The sequence below is a fragment of the Mytilus edulis genome, chromosome 9, assembly GCF_963676685.1.
Source record: "Mytilus edulis chromosome 9, xbMytEdul2.2, whole genome shotgun sequence".
In the NCBI taxonomy this organism is placed as follows: Eukaryota; Metazoa; Mollusca; class Bivalvia; order Mytilida; family Mytilidae; genus Mytilus; species Mytilus edulis.
In genome coordinates this window covers 81163406-81182918 of record NC_092352.1, presented here as the reverse complement: position 1 = coordinate 81182918, position 19513 = coordinate 81163406, and the positions used below count along the sequence as shown (strand labels likewise).

Here is a 19513-nt window from a genome sequence, read left to right as displayed (position 1 = left end):
CATCCCTTTTCCAAAAAGCAGAGGGAAAAATTCTGCCTTTTCTTTATTATTCATTTGCACTATTGTTTTGTAAGTAGTTATACAGGATTATATTGACTTTAAATTGCATTAAATTTGATGGAAGTTCTAATTTAAATAAGTCATCAACAAGAAATTTATTTGAATTTACATGTAATTAAATTACATAATTAATTAAATTTAATTTATATTTAAAATTCTTTAAATTTGAAATTTATTGAAATTTAATTTATATTAAAAGATCTTTAAATCTCAAATTTATTCAAGTTTAAATTATATCAAAACTTCTTTAAATTTGAAATTTATTCAAATTTAATTTATATTAAAAATTCTTTAAATCTCAAATTTATTAAAATTTAATTTACATAAACATTTCTTTAAATTAGAAATTTATTCAAATTTAGTGTATACTTAAATTCTTTAAATTTGAAATTTATTTAGATTTAAAAATACCTTTAAACTAGGTTGAAATTTGGGAATTTATTTGCAATATTAAATTTAGTTTAAATCTATATTAAATTAGAAATTTTCCAGCAAAGTAAATGCATAATATTTTTTGTAATTTGAAATTTAATATGCATAACATATGCATTTAATTTTATATTAAATGCATCATTTCATGCAGTGTCATTTTAAAGTATGGCAGCCGACAGTTTAAACTTTGAAGCCAGGCACTTATGTTTTATAACATTTTATATACGTTGTGTTTGTTATCAATGCAAGGTAATTGCCAATTTACTTTTAGTATATGTGGTGAAGCACTTTAAGAGATCAACTTAATACATATCTGTCTTAATCTTGTTTTATGAAAATTTCATTACCAGTGTTTTTATTTTTTTTTATTTCTTTATTTACAATATTGCATTGTTCTATATGAAATAATAACTTGAACCAAATCAGTATGTAATGCCCATGCTATAGAGGAAGATGTAAGTCAAGTACAATTGTACATAAAAGTTGTTAATTTTCTGTATGGATCATTTTAAAAAGTGTACATAAAAGTTGTTATTTTTTTGTATGGATCATTTTAAACATTGTTAAACAAAATGTAGGTTGTTTGGATTGGGATTATATCTCATTGAATTAAATTTTACTTTGTTCTACCTTATACCTTCAATCTTTGGTTTCTGATTACAAATGTTTTGATTTTGACTAAATTAATAGTATATATATAAAAAGAAGATGTAAATTAATAGTATGTCTATCTTTTTTCAATCCCTTTTTCTGTTCTATATGTAAAACTGAAACTTATTAAGATATGAAAAGGGTTATACGAAAAATTGCAAACAAGAAAATTTCAAACCCTAAAAAATAAAAAAAATAAAATCCAAACGCATTAAATGACAAGAAATCAGCTGACATGTTTGAAACTTCGTACAAGCACTTCTTTTTAAAGTAGAAAATGATACATAAACACTTGTTTTATAACTAGCTCATGACAACCTCTAGTTTTGCCTTACTGTTATTTTACTTGGTATGCCACACCTACGATTTCAGATGGATATTTTTTTTTCTGGTTGTGCATCCGTTCATCTGGTCGTCCGAACGTTCGTTTATTCGTCCGTCCGTCTGTTTCACTTTAGGTTAAACATTTTAGTCAATGTAGTTTTTGATAAATAGTAAGTTTATTTAACTTGAAACGTTAATTTTAGTGCCAAATTAGATTTTTCATGGTCCACTGAACCATGTGAACATTGAAAATGAAAGTGAGAATGGGGCATCCGTGTACTATGTACACACTCTTGTTATGTTTATATGCTACCGACAAGTCTTTTGAGATTTGCTGTCATTGGAAATTTGAAAAGCCAAAGAAGAAAAACGTAAAATTAGGTACAAAAACACGTATATATGTCTTCAATAATAAATCCTTCATGTTTAAAATTCAAAATCAAATTAAATATCCAATAAGTGTCTAAAACGAGTAGCATTGATTTCTTGAAAGAAAATTAAAACTAGCAGTAATAAAGAAAAATATTCTAACGATATGACCATTGTCACGATAAATGCAATGTTTTAATATGAAGAATAGATTTGAAGAAAAAAAATCTGCCAAACACGCATATACGCTTTCTATTCTATTAAGTTTTGCTAGAAATACAAAACTTGGGTTAAATAGTAATATGAGTTTGTTCAATTCAAATCTCTCAAATAAAGCAAACATTTAAATTATGGCGCAAATAAAAAAATTAAATTCAAGTATTTATGATGAGTTTATTTAAATGTAATTAATTTGACCAAACCTGCCAAGTATAACAAAAGAAAGTCAGCTTCCATGCAGATTGAAAAATTATATTTTAATGAAAATGCACGAGGATAAGTATTGTGAGATTTGTCGGATCTAGTTCCACAGAAAGAAGTTGATTTCTTCAAAAGCTAATATTCTTTGTGAAATACATTATCCTACAGTTTTCTGCAGTTTATATGATTAATCGATTGGTTAAAAATCACGCAAAGGCGTTCAATTGTTCTGTACAGTTAAAAGATTTATTATTTCACATTTATCACCCTGTCTTACTGATTATCAACGTCCGCATGCGATAAACATAATGTATCATGTATTATAATTCATCTTGTGTTATAATTTAACGTATTAAAAGCTAGGTAAATAGACGTCTTTCCGTCAGTGAAAACGATGGAAGATGTAAGCAAATATATGTCATCCGTATTCCATAGCAATCATTAAAAAACCTGAAATTACAAATTATTAGAAATTTTAAACGAGAACAGGTTAATCTTAAAGTCTCGATACTAAATTAAACTCTTATCAATACTTATTATAATCATCTGTTTTTCAGTGTTCAACCTCTTGTTCGTCTAGGGATTCAACAGATCAGTGATTTGTTTGAATACAGTCATTTCAAACAATAATCATTTACTACTTTGTACCAATAAATGAAGTTGTATGGTGGCAGAATCCCTCGTGAACTTTGTTTATGTGATTGTTGTATTATAATCAAGTCATTTTTAAAAGGAAACAATTATACATGTAAGAAAAGGAGATGTAGTACGACTGCCAATAAACGAAAATTTGTTTTATATCGTAATATTAGATTTGTCAGTTACTGTAAATTAGCTGACGATCCTTAAAAACAATTAATAATTCAGTTTCTCGTCTACATTAGTATGATCAAATAAGAAATATCAGGTTAGAACGGTTTCGGTCAGTTTAATTCCTTGTACAAATATATCTGGAAGGAACTCATTAAAACAATAAAACAACCTTGTTGTTTTTCAAGTTTAAAATAAGTTGTAGTTATATTGGTTCCGTTTAAATACATATTCATGATTACATTTTTCAATAAAAAAGACAGACCTACAAAATGGATAAATAATCTTCAAATCAAAATACAATGACAGTTTACAGACAATGTGCCTAATTTAATACTTTATATAATATAACAAGATTTTATGACCATTACGTATCAATTGATTCATTTTTAAAAGTGTCATTTGCAGACAATAGTAGGTTATTAATGTTCAATTGATGAATAACTTCAACTAATTTATTTTGATTGTCCACGTGTTATCGTGATGCTTAGATCAAATTAGTTAGAAAGCCAAACAAGTACAAAATTCAAGAGCATTGATGACCCCAAATTTCTCCCAAAATATTCCCAAAATGGGCTGGAATAAGAAAATCATTAGTATTTTGAATAATTCATACTTTTGCAAACAGTAAACTTATACAAATTACTATATAATTGATATTTATGTCAACACCAAGTGCTGACTACAGGGCTACTGATATCATCGGGAACGAAATGTCCACCATTAGTGGAAGCGACCCAGTGGTGTAAATAGTGATTATAGGTACCAGGCTTATAATTTGAAACGCCAGACTGGCGTTTCGTCTACATAAGACTCATCAGTATTGCTCAGATCGAAATAATTAGAAATTATAAAAAAGAAAAAGTGGTATGATTGCCAATGAGACAACTATACACAAAAGACCAAAATGACACAGACATTAACAACTATAGGTCACCGTACGGCCTTCAACAATGAGCAAAGCCCATACCGCATAGTGAGCTATAAAAGGCCTGATAAGACAATGTAAAACAATTCAAACGAGAAAACTAACGGCCTTATTTATGTACACATATACAAACGACAACCACTGAATTACAGGCTCCTGACTTGGGACAGGCACATACATAAATAATGTGGCGGGGTTAAACATGTTAGCGGGATCCCAACCCTCCCCCTAACCTGGGACAGTGGTATAACAGTACAACATAAGTACGAACTATAAAAATCAGTTGAAAAAGGCTTAACTCATCATATGGACAAAAATACAAGAAAGCCAAAAAAATCACAAAGTTTAGCATTGATGACCCACAATTCCAAAAGGTTGTGCCTAATACGGCTAATGTTATGTATGCCTGGGATAAAAAAAAATAAGTATTTCATTGTATTTCGAATAATTCATACTTTTGCAAACAGTAAATCTAAGCATTTTTAACGTACTTGTATGGCACATAATCAGGGTTATAAATTTCTATTTTAGTACATATCAACATTAATCATTTGAGGTAATTTGCTCCTGTCTAAAATCAAAAAAGACAAATAGCACGCAGTGACATAACTCGGCATTATTAAGTATTAAGTACAAGGTATTTTTCGCTTCGCTGTTCCAGAAAACAATTGTGAGTTGATTTTTTTATTCTTTTATTGTATAACAAACTACTGAAAACTAAAACTAAAGATTTCACTGTTATAAATATATACGTGATATTTAATAGCGTATCCCTTGTGTTAAAAATAGCAAGAAATTTTATAATTATTACAAATAGTGTATTCAATGGTTTTAAATTTATAAAAGAAAATTGTTTTACTAAATGCAACCTATAAGAAATATGCATACTCTTAGGAAAAAATGAGCGTTTATCATTTATTAGATCATAATTTAGTATGGTGTGTTATATAGAAAGATCTGAAACTTATTTAGTATCTTGGGCTCAATTGAAAATAAATAAGGCGGCATACGTTTGCAGTAGTTTTGTTTATTCTTTAAATAAAGTTAACATTCATTCTGACCGAATATTCAAGGATGTAATGTAGTTTTTTTTTGACAAGATGGTTGTTATTTATTAAATGTGAAGTGATGGTAACGCATGTTTCGTTAACTTTTTATTTTTTATAACATTATTAGCCATTTGTAATTATGGTCTCCACTTAAAAGATAAAACTGCTTTACACTTCACACTTCATCATGCTGTAAAATATTTATCATCTGTTTAAGTGGAATTAACATAAATATCCACAAGAAAAAGAAAATATTTAACATTAACCTTTTTTTTTTTTAAATTCTGTGAACGTTGAGATAGTTTCTTATCGTTAGAAGTGAAATCATCAAAGAACATAACGCTTAAATGTGTGGCAGCTCAAGCATGATGTGTTTTACTGTGTATAAATGCTTAAATGAAAAAAGAGAGATCACTGGCAATGGTTTTACAATTTAATTTTGCTATGCTTGAGTCATAATGAGAACAATTGAAGGGTTTCAATAGCGTAGAATATCATAATTGCATACGAGCAAACGTAAAACAAGTGGGGAAAACGGACTTTGACAAAATTCAATATTGATACATTTGAAATGCTGCTTAATGATGTAAGCATGTCATGTCATGGCAATTTTGTTTGATTTTCGGATTCCTCTGGTTTAATCATTTAAATGCCTTAAAAAAGGCCCATTGACCCGCATTTTTCTTTTAATATAACTGTTACATGTATAACTATAAGCCATCTGTATAAGTGTTATAAAATCTTTGTTGTTTTGAGAACAGTTTTTGAGAACTTATGCTTATCAATGATAAAGCTATGCAAAATCAAGAGAGAACTTTTAACCGCCAACATTTCAATAGCTAATATCTCGAAAACAGGCACATTGACCTATATCTATTATTTACTCTATTGGTTCCTTTATTTATCCCCTACCAATAAATACTACAGTTATAAAAAAAGTATAATTTCTAAAATACTGAACTCAGAGGAAAATCAAATCGGGAAGTCCCTAATAAAAGGCTTGTTAATTTGAAACTGAGTTGCGAACTTCCTTGGGCCATAAGTCGACGTACAGATGTTATGCAAGCAATCACAGTAAAAGATAAAAAATGTTTTATCTATAAAAAAAAATCTCTTAGGACATTTGGTTTGTTATTGTTAGAAATTCGAATTACGTGTATTCCAAAATACAGATTCGGATTCCTTTTGTTTTATTTCATTGAAATTATGTGTCAATAGCATTACAGTTTGGATGTTTTAGACAAACTAGTCTTATAGCTTATTTGAGTATAAACCCGGTAATAAGTCTAATTCGATAAGTCACATTCGTTAAAGGGTAGCTGGGTTGTAGTTTCGATATTATGAACATATTCGATCATCCATTACGGTGATGGCGTCCCTTAATAAAACAAAGGGATTGTTTCAACTTCGCTCTTTGGAAATCTTGGTTTGACAGCTTTCTTGTGAAAGCAGCAACCTTTTATCAAGGAACCATAATAGAAAATACAAGACTGGGAATATCGTATAAATTGGGAGATTAATACTCCGTATGTAGATGATTTTGAAAGGTTCGTTGATGTTAAAGTTAAAAAATCTGTATCATTCACAATTGGTTAAGCAGGATCATCAGTATACAATTCTTCGGATACATTTTTCTTATAATCATGATAATTTGCTATATAAAGATTTTATCGTCCTTTTTTCAAACATATAATAAAACGTTTGTGTCACCAAGGTCTTTTTCGATCTATTGCATGTAGTCGTGCTAAGTTGCATAAATTGCATGAATACAACACCTTCTTTAATACAATTTATTCCATAAGAAAGAATCTTAAAATAAAATATGAGAAGGTATGTTTTATAATATGCTTTAAGAATACTAAAAGATTTTTTTGAATATTCTGTAGTATGCCCATAAATCACTTAACTTCTTGTACATTAATTGCAAATATGTCTCATAGTTTGCAGATTTAAGAAAAGAACTAAACCGATTGTGTACTTCTAGTACAATCCAAGATATGAAGATGGCGGTTTTAATTTTAATATACCTTGAGTTATTTATCATATTATTGAAAATTCTGAAAAGTATTATCCTTAGACCTGCAAACAAGGCATGAAAACACGAAAAGAATAATTGCGCATATTGATTTCGCTATCTTCTAGAAATAGCATAAAAGAGGGAAGAAAGATATCAGAGGGACAGTCAAACTCATAAATCGAAAATAAACTGACAACGTCATGGCTACAAATGAAAAGGACAAACAGACAAACAACTGTACACACGACACAACATAGAAAACTAAAGAATAAACAACACGAACCCCAACAAAAACTAGGGGTGATCTCAGGTGCTCCGGAAGGGTAGGCAGATCCTGCTCCACATGTGGCACCCGTCGTGTTGCTTATGAGATATCAAATCCGGTAAATAGCCTTATTCGGTAGGTCACGTTTATGAAAGGGAAAGGGATTGTAGTTAAGTAACATATTCGATATCATTTGTGAAACAGTTATTCCATAAGGGTCAACCAACTCGTGATGGCGTCCGTAAAATTTGCGAAGAGATGATGTCAACTTCACCATTTGGAAATCTTGATTTAATAGCTTCCCTGTGAGCAACAACCCTCTATCAAGAAAATCATGATAGGAAATGCAAGCAAGGGAATATCGTATCAATTGGGAGATATATACACCGTATGCAAGTGCTGCTGCTACTTAGAAATGGAAAGTTCACAATTGGAAAGCTGAAATTATCTCTTTTGTCGTAAAGTTTTGTTTTCAATCGACCCTCATTGTCAATTTCTCAATGTCAGTCAAGGTATGAGGCCAACTTTACTGAATCTGTTGTATCCTTTATCTCTAGCTCAATGGTATAGATGCTTTCCATATAGTCACCAAATTTTTAATTATTTAGTGAAAGAACATCATCTATATAGCGTAAAGTAGAGTTAAAGGATATTTCTAACCTCTTATCTTTCTTCCTAAGAAGTTCTTGTATGAAGTCAGCCTCATGACAATAAAGAAAAAAGTCGGCAAGAAGGGGGCACAATTCGTTCCCATTAGAATGCCGATAGTCTGTTGAAAAACACGTCCTTCGAACGTAACAAATATGTTGTCAATCAACAAATCAAGCATCTTGATAATGTCAGTTTAAGAGAATTTTTTGTTTGAATCCGAGTGATCCTTTAGAAAGTAGGATTTATCCAATCCTAAGACAAGATTCTTGTATCTTCGTTCGCCTTTCTTTTTTATGAAACGAAGCAATACCAACTCTTTCAATTTGTGTTTCAGTTTGAAATGTTGAATACTTGTGTAAAGAGTAGAAAAGTCAAATGTTTTAATACTATTACAAGATGAAAGAGAGTTAGATTGTATGTACTCTAAAAGATCTTTGGAAGTATCCACATCTGATTCACGCCACCTCTAGAATAGGCAGTTTCACAATAACTTTTACTCCCGTCCTTGATTGCTGATAAAATAGATGTTAATAATTTAGAAAGAGGTTTCGTGGTGCACTTGGAAGACCCAGCAATATACCGTTGTTTGTAAGGACACTTATGTAGTTTAGGTATCCAATACAGTGATGGAAGATCGAGTTCATCATCTTTGGTTGAAATTCCAAAGGAACATGGAACAAACCTATGGTACATGTAAGTGTCGTGAGGGTATATGTTTGGTTTCCAATTAAATTGTCAATAATACCTAATTCGTTTATAATGTAATGAGTTTTACACACAAAAAACGATGTTGTTTGGGGCTTTATCTGCAGGGACAACAACATAATTGTCATGAAGGTAGGATAAGTGTTTTGCAACATCAGGCTCTTTAAAAATTGACTTATTATGGGCATTGATAGACCAATTCAGTTTCTTAATTCTGATTTGTATCAACGACCTCACTGCCTTAATATATTCGGAAAGAGTGTCTACGTCTTCCTTCTTACACTCAGCCCATTGCCTGGCATAATCCTCGACTGAATCCATCAAAATTTTAAAGTTGTATTTCCAATTGATGGATTTCGGCTCACGATATTTGGGACCTTTCGATAACACATTTCGTAGGGAAGTGTTATTAACAATGTTGAGGTCACCAGTGATAACGGGGCCAGCGGAGTATATGTGAATTGGGAACTAGCACAAGTGCAATCAAGAGGTTTAGACTTGAAGTTGTCAATACTAAGATCCTGCAATACATGTTTGTAATTGAAAATGTAAGTTGGAATAGGTTTGGTATAGGTATCAGAAATGATTGATTCAGACTGGTCTTTGAAATAATGAGGTATTTTCGATTGAACTAATTTATGATGAAGGATATTGCTTAAGATGACGCCATCGAGGCCTTTGTTGCCAAAGGAAAGATCTTTTCTCTTTTTCATCTTTTTCAATGCGGACTGGCTTAAAAGGTCTGTGACTTGCAATATCCGAAATTATAGCTGTATGTTTGTGTTGGTTTGAATGAGGGTTTGTAACATTTGTTTCCATACATAAACTGAACAGAGAATGACAAGTTTTGAAAGGGGTGATGAATAAAGTTTTGTGCGAATGTGATGAATACCTAACGGGTTTTGTATACGTTGAGGAGTAGAGTTGAAAATATTCATCACATTCATCGAGCTACACGAATGACTAGATAGAATACCTATACCATCAATTTTGTCATTGTCATATGGTGTCACAGTTCCCAATTGTCTAATCCAGTAGTCCTCTTTTTGTCGACGGAGAGGCGTTGCAAGATTAGGATTGTTAGAACTATGGTATATTTTTTTGATAATGCGTACTGTCAAAGAAACGATGGAATGATCGGGCTGATTGAAATGCTGGTAAAGCATGTCGTTAGTATTACGGTTAATGTCTTATCTATGACCCCTCTTCCGTTTGTTTAGCCTTCCTTTCGTTTCACCGACGTATACAAATCCGCAAAGGTTGCACTCTAATCCGTAGACGACATTAATCGATTCACAATTCAGATCATCGTAACTTGTGGTAAAATATGACTTCTTAGTTAAATTGCTAGTGAATTCAGCATCTGTTATTAAAATTTCATAAGTTTTGCAGCCTTTGGTCTCATATTACGAAATGCGACATTGTTGTTGTGAATCATCAAATTTCTTTCTATGTGAGGAGTTCATTTTTTTTCTTCCACAATATATTTGTTTTCCAAATAACACCTGTAGGTGTCATTATCTTAATTGCTGGGTTTTGAAATTTAAAAAATGCAAACTTACTTTAAAACTTTGCCTACATAAGTTCTTACATTTTATGCTGTTCAATTTCATAGTTTGTCAGCCATTTTTAACTTTTTTTATTCGAGCGTCAATGATGAGTCTTGGTATTTATAATGAGTTTGGATTCCTTAGCAAATTCTTAAAATATATTGCATGTGTTTGTTCTGGTGTTCAAGTTTATAAATAAAAATTACATATTAAGTTATATAATGTCAATAACAAGCATTTGTCACAAAATTGTTGTCATTACTTTAAACCAGTAATTTAAATTGTAATTTCACACTATCAATCCAAAATCTTCATTTTATTGTTGATACGACAAAATAAATGATTTTAATTCAATCTAATTTTATTATTTTAACATCATAATTCATGGTCATAATTTATTTGGAATGAAGCAGACATATTTTAATATAAAAAAAATAAAGATATAAATTTATTCACGACAGTCTGGTTTAAATGATAATTCTAGTCTGAACAAAATCGACATAATCCCCACCATATAAACCTATATTTTCCTCAAACAAATATTTGAACTGTTCCCCCATTGTAGAATGACGGCTATTTACATTGTTAACAAAGAAAAACACACAAATTAGATTATAAAAAAATGTTTTAACAAGTTTATAACAAAAGGAATGAAATAAATGTCTGTTTTGAATGTTTTAATTCAACATAACATTAAATTTATCAAGAACTTTAATATGGGTTAATATTGTCATTTCTGTGCCGTTTGTAGCTAAAGCTGACTATGTGGAATTGGTTTAACTAATGGTTGAAAGCCGTACTGTGACCTAGTGTTATTAATGTTTCTATCTGTTTGGTCTCTTGTCTAGAGATGTCTAATTAAAAACCATACGAAAACCTCTATTTTTATATTGATAACAAATATTAACACTTGTTTCAATATTTTAACCCAGAAAATAAAAAAAAAAAACATTCCTAATTAATCAATAAATATTAAAACAAACCGAAAACAGATAGAAAAATAAAATCATAAACAACAGAAAATAGCAGAAAAACATTTGATAGTCTTCCCCAAGTGATCATTTGTTGTTACCATGTTGTGTGTATCTACCCTCATGGCCAGTATCGCATGCGATGGGAGAGTTAAGCTCTCATAAACGATTCAAACAGCTTTTTCTGTATGAGGTCTAGCTGATAATTCATTTATGTTTAACCTCGAAAAACACATTACAAATATTAGCATTACGATTAATATATATTTAGCAGAATTTGAAAAATATAACTTGTCAATAACTGTCGATTTGAGACGGGATTTATATATTTTATATTCAATAACTTCTTATGACGTCTTTGGTGCTCTTGTTTCAAGATTGTTGTCTCTTTATAATGTACAATTCCGTAAAACATTAATAAATGTTAATGTGTTACGTTAATCATGTTCAAATTGATTTTAAGATGAACCTTTTGTAAGACTTATTTAGATTAAAATAAGAAAAGGTACGTTGCGTTTGTTGTATGTAGCACAGTGAGCGAGTGAGTTCAATGGAAATTAAATGCATTGATTAGTATTTAACATTACATTTAACAGCACACATGTCTTTCGTATCTTATTATGTTTCAAGACTACTACCCTGAATATAACTAGAATGTATATCTACGGTCTGCCAGGAATCAAGTTAACTGTGCTACATGTACAGTTTCAATTAAAATACACACTTGACAATTAGTTATAAAATAAAAATACAACCAAAAATGTAGAGAAAACAAATATTTCAAGCTTAACATAATGTACTGATAAAGTCATATGTTTAAATTTATTCAACTGTTATTCATTGTGTGTAACTTATACCAGATAGTAGTTTTCATAGTGATTTTGGCGTCATCATCAAATGTACATCAACAGAAAATAAATTATAATTCTAATCATTTTAACAATACTCATTTATTCAGATTTCAATAAACACATCATGGTTACGTTATTCAATACAATTTGTTGTGAAAATGTAATGTATCTTAAGATGCATACTACTTGTGAGCACACACGAGCAAATATATGTTAACAGTGCTACTTACTAAATGCAAAGTATATTTAAATATATAGGCAATTAATCATCAGTTATTTTTAAAGTACCTTGAAACATGCAAATATCGTCTATAAGTCATTAGAAACATATATATGGCTTGAAAGACACACTAAATTTGCTAAATGGAATAAATGAATTAATGTTGGAGTGTAGAAAAAAATTAAACTAGATGAAACAAAAATTAAGTAAGTTTCAAACAAAACGTTGAGTGTCACTAATATATTTCTGAACAAATTTAAAAAAGCAATATTCATATCATATGAAAATAATCCGTTTATAAAAAAAGTTGTAATTCAATATTTATTTCAATATTATCAACAATGGAGTAAATGGAATCAAGAAGGATCTGTCTTACATCATTATACTTAGGGCAAATTAAAAAAAAATGTTGGTTATCCACAACAGGATGGTTATAAGAACTGATTAAACAAATGAGATTTAAGGTTGCTAGCATTATTTCTGAGTTGACAATGACTTATATTAACTTTCCTTATCCCATAGTTGAAAGGTTTAAATATATCATCAGTCCTATAAACTTATTTAGTCCACTTTTAAATATACCTAAAACTTGGTGATTTTTGTAAACTCAAAGGAAGACTATCCCAAAGTCTTATAGTGGAAGGAATGAAACTATTAAAATAGGAGCTAGTTCTAGCAAGAGGCGGGTGAACAGTGTTATTTTCATTCCTCGAGCGATAAACTCCTGGCCAGTGAATACGAGCAATAGACTTCCGACCTATGAATATGAGTAATACCCACCTGGTCAGTGATTACAGTCAATAGCCTCCAGGTCAGTGAATGCCAGCAATAATCTCCCGGCTGGCCAATACAAGCAATATCAACCTTATAAGTGAATACGAGCGATACCAACCTGGTCAGTGAATACGAACAACAACTTCCTGGTCAATTAATACGAGAAATAGCCTCTTGGCAAGTGCATACGAGCAATCCCCACCTGATCAGTGATTACGAGCAAAAGCCTTATGACCATTGAATATGAGAAATACCCGCCTGGCCACTGAATAAGAGCAATACCCTCCTGGCCTGTTTATACGAGCAATAACCTCATGCAAAGCTTTCAAAACGTAAACATCTCTGTACATGAGTTTGATATAATAATTATTTCTTAAAATCCTTTTTCACTATAAAAGATGGACGAAAGATACTAGAGGTATAAGCTTTCTTAAAAAAAATATAGGGATGTTTCTAATCATTTACCATGTTTTTAATTTGACCAAAAACACAAAATACTGCTTTTCCCTGTTATCTTAACTTTTGAGTACAAAATGACCATCCACATTAAAATTCATTTACAAAAAATGTTGAAAGTGATAAAATTTTCAATATTTTAGTTCGAAATAACATAATAAAAGATGTGTTTAATCAATCATTGAATTGGCACACAAGTCTTAAACCCGTAATTGAAATAATGCAATCAAATTAAGATTGTTGATTAATGCTAGGTTTATCATAGAGTTTGATTACCATCCTGGTTTTTTTATTAAACTATTCATCACACAAGTAGCTCTCTTGTTTCAAATCGTTTGACATAAATAGGTCAAGGAGACGAAATTATTTTAGATACTCGTATATTTAATCATTCATCAATGCAAAACAAACGCTGTCACCATGTGCTCATGTGCTAAACAATCAATGTTTAAGCTTTAATAAAAAGTAATCAATAATATCAGCTATTACTTATGCTATAAGTTAAAAGTGTTTACATGAAACTGCGTAATTTAGACTTTGATAAACCACACATATGTTTAAATTCAAATCGAAAATCAGGGATAGAATAAGAACCATCAGACTCATACCAAACAAGAAACCAAAACAAATTATTCTGACACAAACTCACTATTAACCAGACGATTTATAAGATACGAGTGACACTACGTTGATGGTCCTAGTAATCGAATATGCACTCTTTTTTAGGACATCTTTATTAAAAGAATAATTGTTTGATTCTGAATGTCTCGGTAAAAATGCATTCTAATGCAATCAGTTTGTAACGACAGTTTTTCTTGGACGTTGACAAATATTTTGAGGGGTTAGATTCCACGTTCTACCAGTCCGTAACTAAGAAAACCACCATTTTGAAATCCAAATTTTTGGAATGTATGTTATTTCTAAAAAAAAACAACAAGCGTACGAGAAGTCAAAATACGTTTATTATTCATGTTTGACATCCAGAGTATACATATGACGTCACATTTTTTAAATGCTAAAGACGTTGCAACAGTTTCGCAGACTTTTCAGTAATGCCATTTTTAAGCCAAACTATTTTCAAATGATATTTATTTTAATATGTGGCATTAGAATGGAGATAAATGTATTGTATTTTAAGCTTGGTCTTCGTAAAACTTGATTTTACTGTCGCAAATATCCGTTTACCCATCTCCACTCCGCGTCGCTAGGTAAACTCAATTTGCGACAGTAAAATATATGTTTTACGAAGGCCAACCTTAAAATACAATACAGTTATCTCCTAATTTGTGTCGGAAGGAAACTGAGAAGAGCATTTTATTTTGATTGCAAACAAAGACATCACTACTGCATTGATTGTCAAAATCCGCATTTGCTGCCAACATAATGGTACAATTTGATATTTTATGCCACGAAGGCACGACTTGTTTTCTTTTTTTTTAATCTGACAAAAATTGAGATTAAATGAATCGATTTTCTTGTTATATGTCGACAAATAAAATTGTTGTAGTATTTTGAAGATTGATTATTATTTGCAAGATATGTACTAGAATATACATTGACAAGAACACCGTGATAGATAACCTCAACAGTTGCATTACAACATGTTCAATAATTTAACAAAAAATGATGCATTACTAAAATAAAAGAAAAAAGAATGATACTTATAAAAATAATTATTGTTGATTAATAAAACCTTTTTTTGTGATTTGCTAATTTTGTCTATATTGTAATTAAGACATACTTTACATATTTATTGTAGGTCGTAAAGATGCTTATTATAGTGGTATGTTTATTTGCTTTTTGTTGGCTACCTGTTCAGATCTACAACTTACTGTTAGTTGTATACAAGGACAAAGTAAACAAGTAAGTATGTCTAATGTACATTTACATGTTAAAAAGTAAAATCACAACTTGATTTCAGACCCATAGATTAGATATGTAATAAAAAAATGTATCAAATATTTCTTAGCACATACTTGTATATGAAAACATTTTTTGAACATTTCTCAAAGATGTATTGAGCATAACTTTCATCTAAGAAATTGCATTTAATAACCATGAGGTGTTTTGTTTTGTAGATTTGAATACATCAATATCATTTGGCTTTGCTCCAATTGGCTAGCGATGAGCAATGCTTGTTACAATCCATTTATTTACGGATTACTAAACGTGAGTGTTTTTACTTTATATATATGTACAAGTCTGTTGTTCCTAAATAGTACTATTATTCCGTTGTAGTATGCAAAGTTCAGCAGACGCTCAGTGGACAAATTTTTGGTAATTGATTACCAGCATGCGTTGATCATATGATGCTTGGTCTTTCAAAAGGAAAGCAAGACGGGAGTTAAAAGTTGAGACGGAACTACCATCATAAAACCCACCTACGGCTGTGTTGATGATCTATTGATGGCCTTGGGCTGTTTTCTACTTTTTGATCGTGTTGTCGTCCTTTTGACACTTTCTTTGTTGCGATTCTCAAATTCATTTAGTTTAAAGCTTAATTTTGAAAACGATTGTTTCAATTCTGTTGAGTCTTGTCTGTTGCGGTTTTCTTGTAATTTGACAGGCTATTCAACGGCGTTATTATTTATGTTGGATAAAATGATATTGCATTATCAAAAATTTCTTATCTGTTAGAGCATCTTGAGGTAACGAATTGCAAGGCCTTAAATCATAGACCAAATATTGAAAGTAAAGAACACGAATTTGACTTGTGTGCTTTTTCTAAACCGTTTGATATGTACGTTTTAGCAAGAAAATGTATCGACAGGGTGTGTGTACTATTTTGGCTACTATTTGTGCCCATATAATAACAGACTTGTTCTGTACTGTTGTGAATTACATTACATGGTTAAACTCAGTATCACTGGATTAATTCCATTTGATTTATGAATTCAATAACATAAACCTTTGTTAATGTCATTTCGTGTGATTACTCTCAAATAATTATGTACTTAGTGTCTTTTTTATATTATACATTAGGGAAAGTTATATACCCTACCACGTACGATGTGTTTTAATTATCAAGGATTCTATTCGTTTGACATGTTTAAGCATTTGACTTTTCCTTTTGATTACTGACTTCGGTATTAAATTTTTCTTGGAGTTCTGTATTTTTGATTTTTTTTCCCATTGTGTCAATCTGATGAGTGACGCCTCTTTCAACTTTTTATAGTTTGTTCTTATACTGTGCTGATGCACCACTGTCCAATGTTAGAGAATGACTGAACGCGCACAAAAACATATTTTGTATGAACCTGACCAAAGTCAGTAGCATGTAGGTCAGTGGTTTGTGGTTAATCGTGTCTAGATCTGTCATTATTGTTTTTTACAAACTGTTTTGATCTAAATTAGCAGTCTATTTTCTTAAATGAATTGTTTAATATTGTTCATGCCTTGACCTATTAATGCCGACTAAGCGGTATTTTTTATCGTTGGATGCCGTGCGGAGGTTTATAAAGGATTAATTCCTCTTCAGCTAAACTGTTATGGACAATCGTCACATTAATAATAATACCACATGTCCTTTTTCTGATAGGACATCGGTTACTATTACACTACAGAATGAAAGTACTTATTTTTATTCCCTTCAATCAATTAATCCCATGAAGATCGATGTGATGGATGATAAGTACAGATAGCATGACATTATATAAATTCTTCCGCATGATTATTGTTTCTGTTCGTTGTAATTTCATCAGTAAAGGATGTAAAGTGTATTTACATCAATTGATCTCAAATGTCAATCAGTTGATTTTTCTAATGAACTTTGAAATTTCCGTTAATTACTGGAAGCAGTTTATTTTAATGACAGCACCATCGTTCCCTGCAAACAATGACTAACATGCCGACCGATTCGATTGAAATGGAAAAAAATATGTAATCATAAAAGCTCTTATATAGCTGCCATATCTTCGGAGTAGCCAAGTGCATAACAATGTGGTTTTCATTTACTTATGCAAAAAGAGCAAGCTTAAAGGAAAAAACATAAATGTAAAATACAATATTTTTTGTAATCACATATCAATTACATTTCAAATCTTCAACTAATTATAGAAACTCCCATTACGCTTCGCCACAACCAGTTTAAATAATGCTATATATTGTAGGCGAATATTATGACATTCCGCACTGATCTTGTAAATTTACTGAAACTTAGAGAGACAAACATGCTCCAAACATAAGATTCCTTTCTTAGTCAAAATGTCAAAATCGACAAAAGGAAGCAAATGATAATTTTTTAAATGGATTAGTCAATAGTATAATTAAATCAAAGCCACTCCCATCACTATTTTTCTTAGTTCTTTTTAATGGACACCAAAGGGCATGGCGAGAAGCAATGACCTTTAGTTAGAAAAGTTATAGTCCTTACCAAACGAATTTTGAGTCCGGTGACCTAACAATTGCGGAATTCAAACTCACATTCTCCTTTGCACGCGTACCATTTCTACTTGTATATATTCAAAACCTTAGTGTTGGAATCCTAATGATACAGTAGTTCGACTACGTAGACCACTTGGCTGTAGATGCTCTTTCCAACTAAACAACGTTTTTGCTTTCCAAAGATATTTTGAAACACAGACATATCATATGGGTCAACCATTCATACTTTGAATATAATGTGTAAAATAAAGATGTGGTATGATTGCCAATGAGACTACTTTCAACAAAAAACCAAAATAACATAGAAATTAACAATAACAGGTTTCCGTTCGGCCTTCAAAGCCAATACCGCATAGTCAGGTATAAACGACCCCGAAATGACAATGTAAAACAGGAAACAAGAAAACTAACGACCTTATTTCTTTACAAAAAATAAACTTCAAACAAATATGTAACACACAAACAATTGACAACCACTGAATTACAGGCTCTTGGCTTGAGACAGGCACATACATAGATAATGTTGAAAGGTTAAACATGTTAGTGGGATCCAAACCCTCCACCTAACTTGGGACATTGGTGTAACAGTACAACATAAGAACGAACTATACAAATCAGTTTGTAAAAGGCTTAACTCATCAGACGGATAAAAATAAAAATACTACAAATACAAATACAAATACAAGTGGACGTGACCGGTTTCAGTAATTTGTTCTCATAACTCTACATACAGCTGAGTAAGAATTGAAATTGCGGTAACAGTTTTTCTTGTTTTTTATATGATTCAATCGAATAAAAGAATACAGGTTACCATCAACAACTAAGGGAATCTCATGAGTTTTTAAAGGAGAAGACCGAGTTTCTACAAACATGATCATGTCTTAAACTGCATTTATACATTTCAATCAGTTCTTATAGATACAAAGATATCACTTTTGGAAATCAGAAATGTGTTTGGACTCACATGTATCTATGTTAAAAAAATTGTTAGAAGGTATTTCTATAAGAAGGGTTATTATTTTTATATAAATTGCACATATGAAAATAGATCTTTTACGATATATATTAGCACAGGAAAAGAGTTTAGCTGTTTCACTACTAACTGAACAATTCGATCTTCCTGTGATATTCTTAAAATAATATTGTCTTGATAAAACCATCATTGATGTACACGTTTAATTACGTCAATAGTTGAAAATTATTACTATAATCAAAGGAATAATCATGTTTATTACTGTAAAATGCATCAACATGTTATAAGGTAATTTCATTTATTGCACATTTATTGCTATACGTGCATACCGAGTCACCTTGGTTTTACTAGTTTAGTACACAATAATTGTGTGCATTTAGAAAATCATCGAAGTCAATTTCTTTATTGGTTTTTTGGTATTTTAAAAGATACCTGTCCCTAAATAAAATTATAATGAAAACATAAATGTTTCCTCAGAAGTGATATGATTTTTTTTTATGTCTAACAATGTTTTATAGCTGACAGAAAGGAAAAACAAATAATAACGGAAGTGAAACGGGTTCCAATATAAATGATTTTAAAAGACATTTACAAATATTAAATGCCCTTTTCCTTGTAAATTCAGGTTAAGATTAGAACACGTAAACCTAGACA

At 30.7% G+C, this 19513-nt stretch overlaps 1 protein-coding gene across 1 annotated transcript in view; it reads left to right on the top strand.

The window, feature by feature from the left end:
• Positions 1–19513, top strand: part of LOC139489170 (substance-P receptor-like) — a 70354-nt gene that overhangs the window by 49543 nt on the left and 1298 nt on the right. The window contains exons 2-3 of the mRNA XM_071275337.1: positions 15263–15366; positions 15582–15672. Of these exons, the coding sequence (XP_071131438.1) occupies positions 15263–15366; positions 15582–15672 (195 nt within the window). The remainder of the gene's footprint in view (positions 1–15262; positions 15367–15581; positions 15673–19513) is intronic.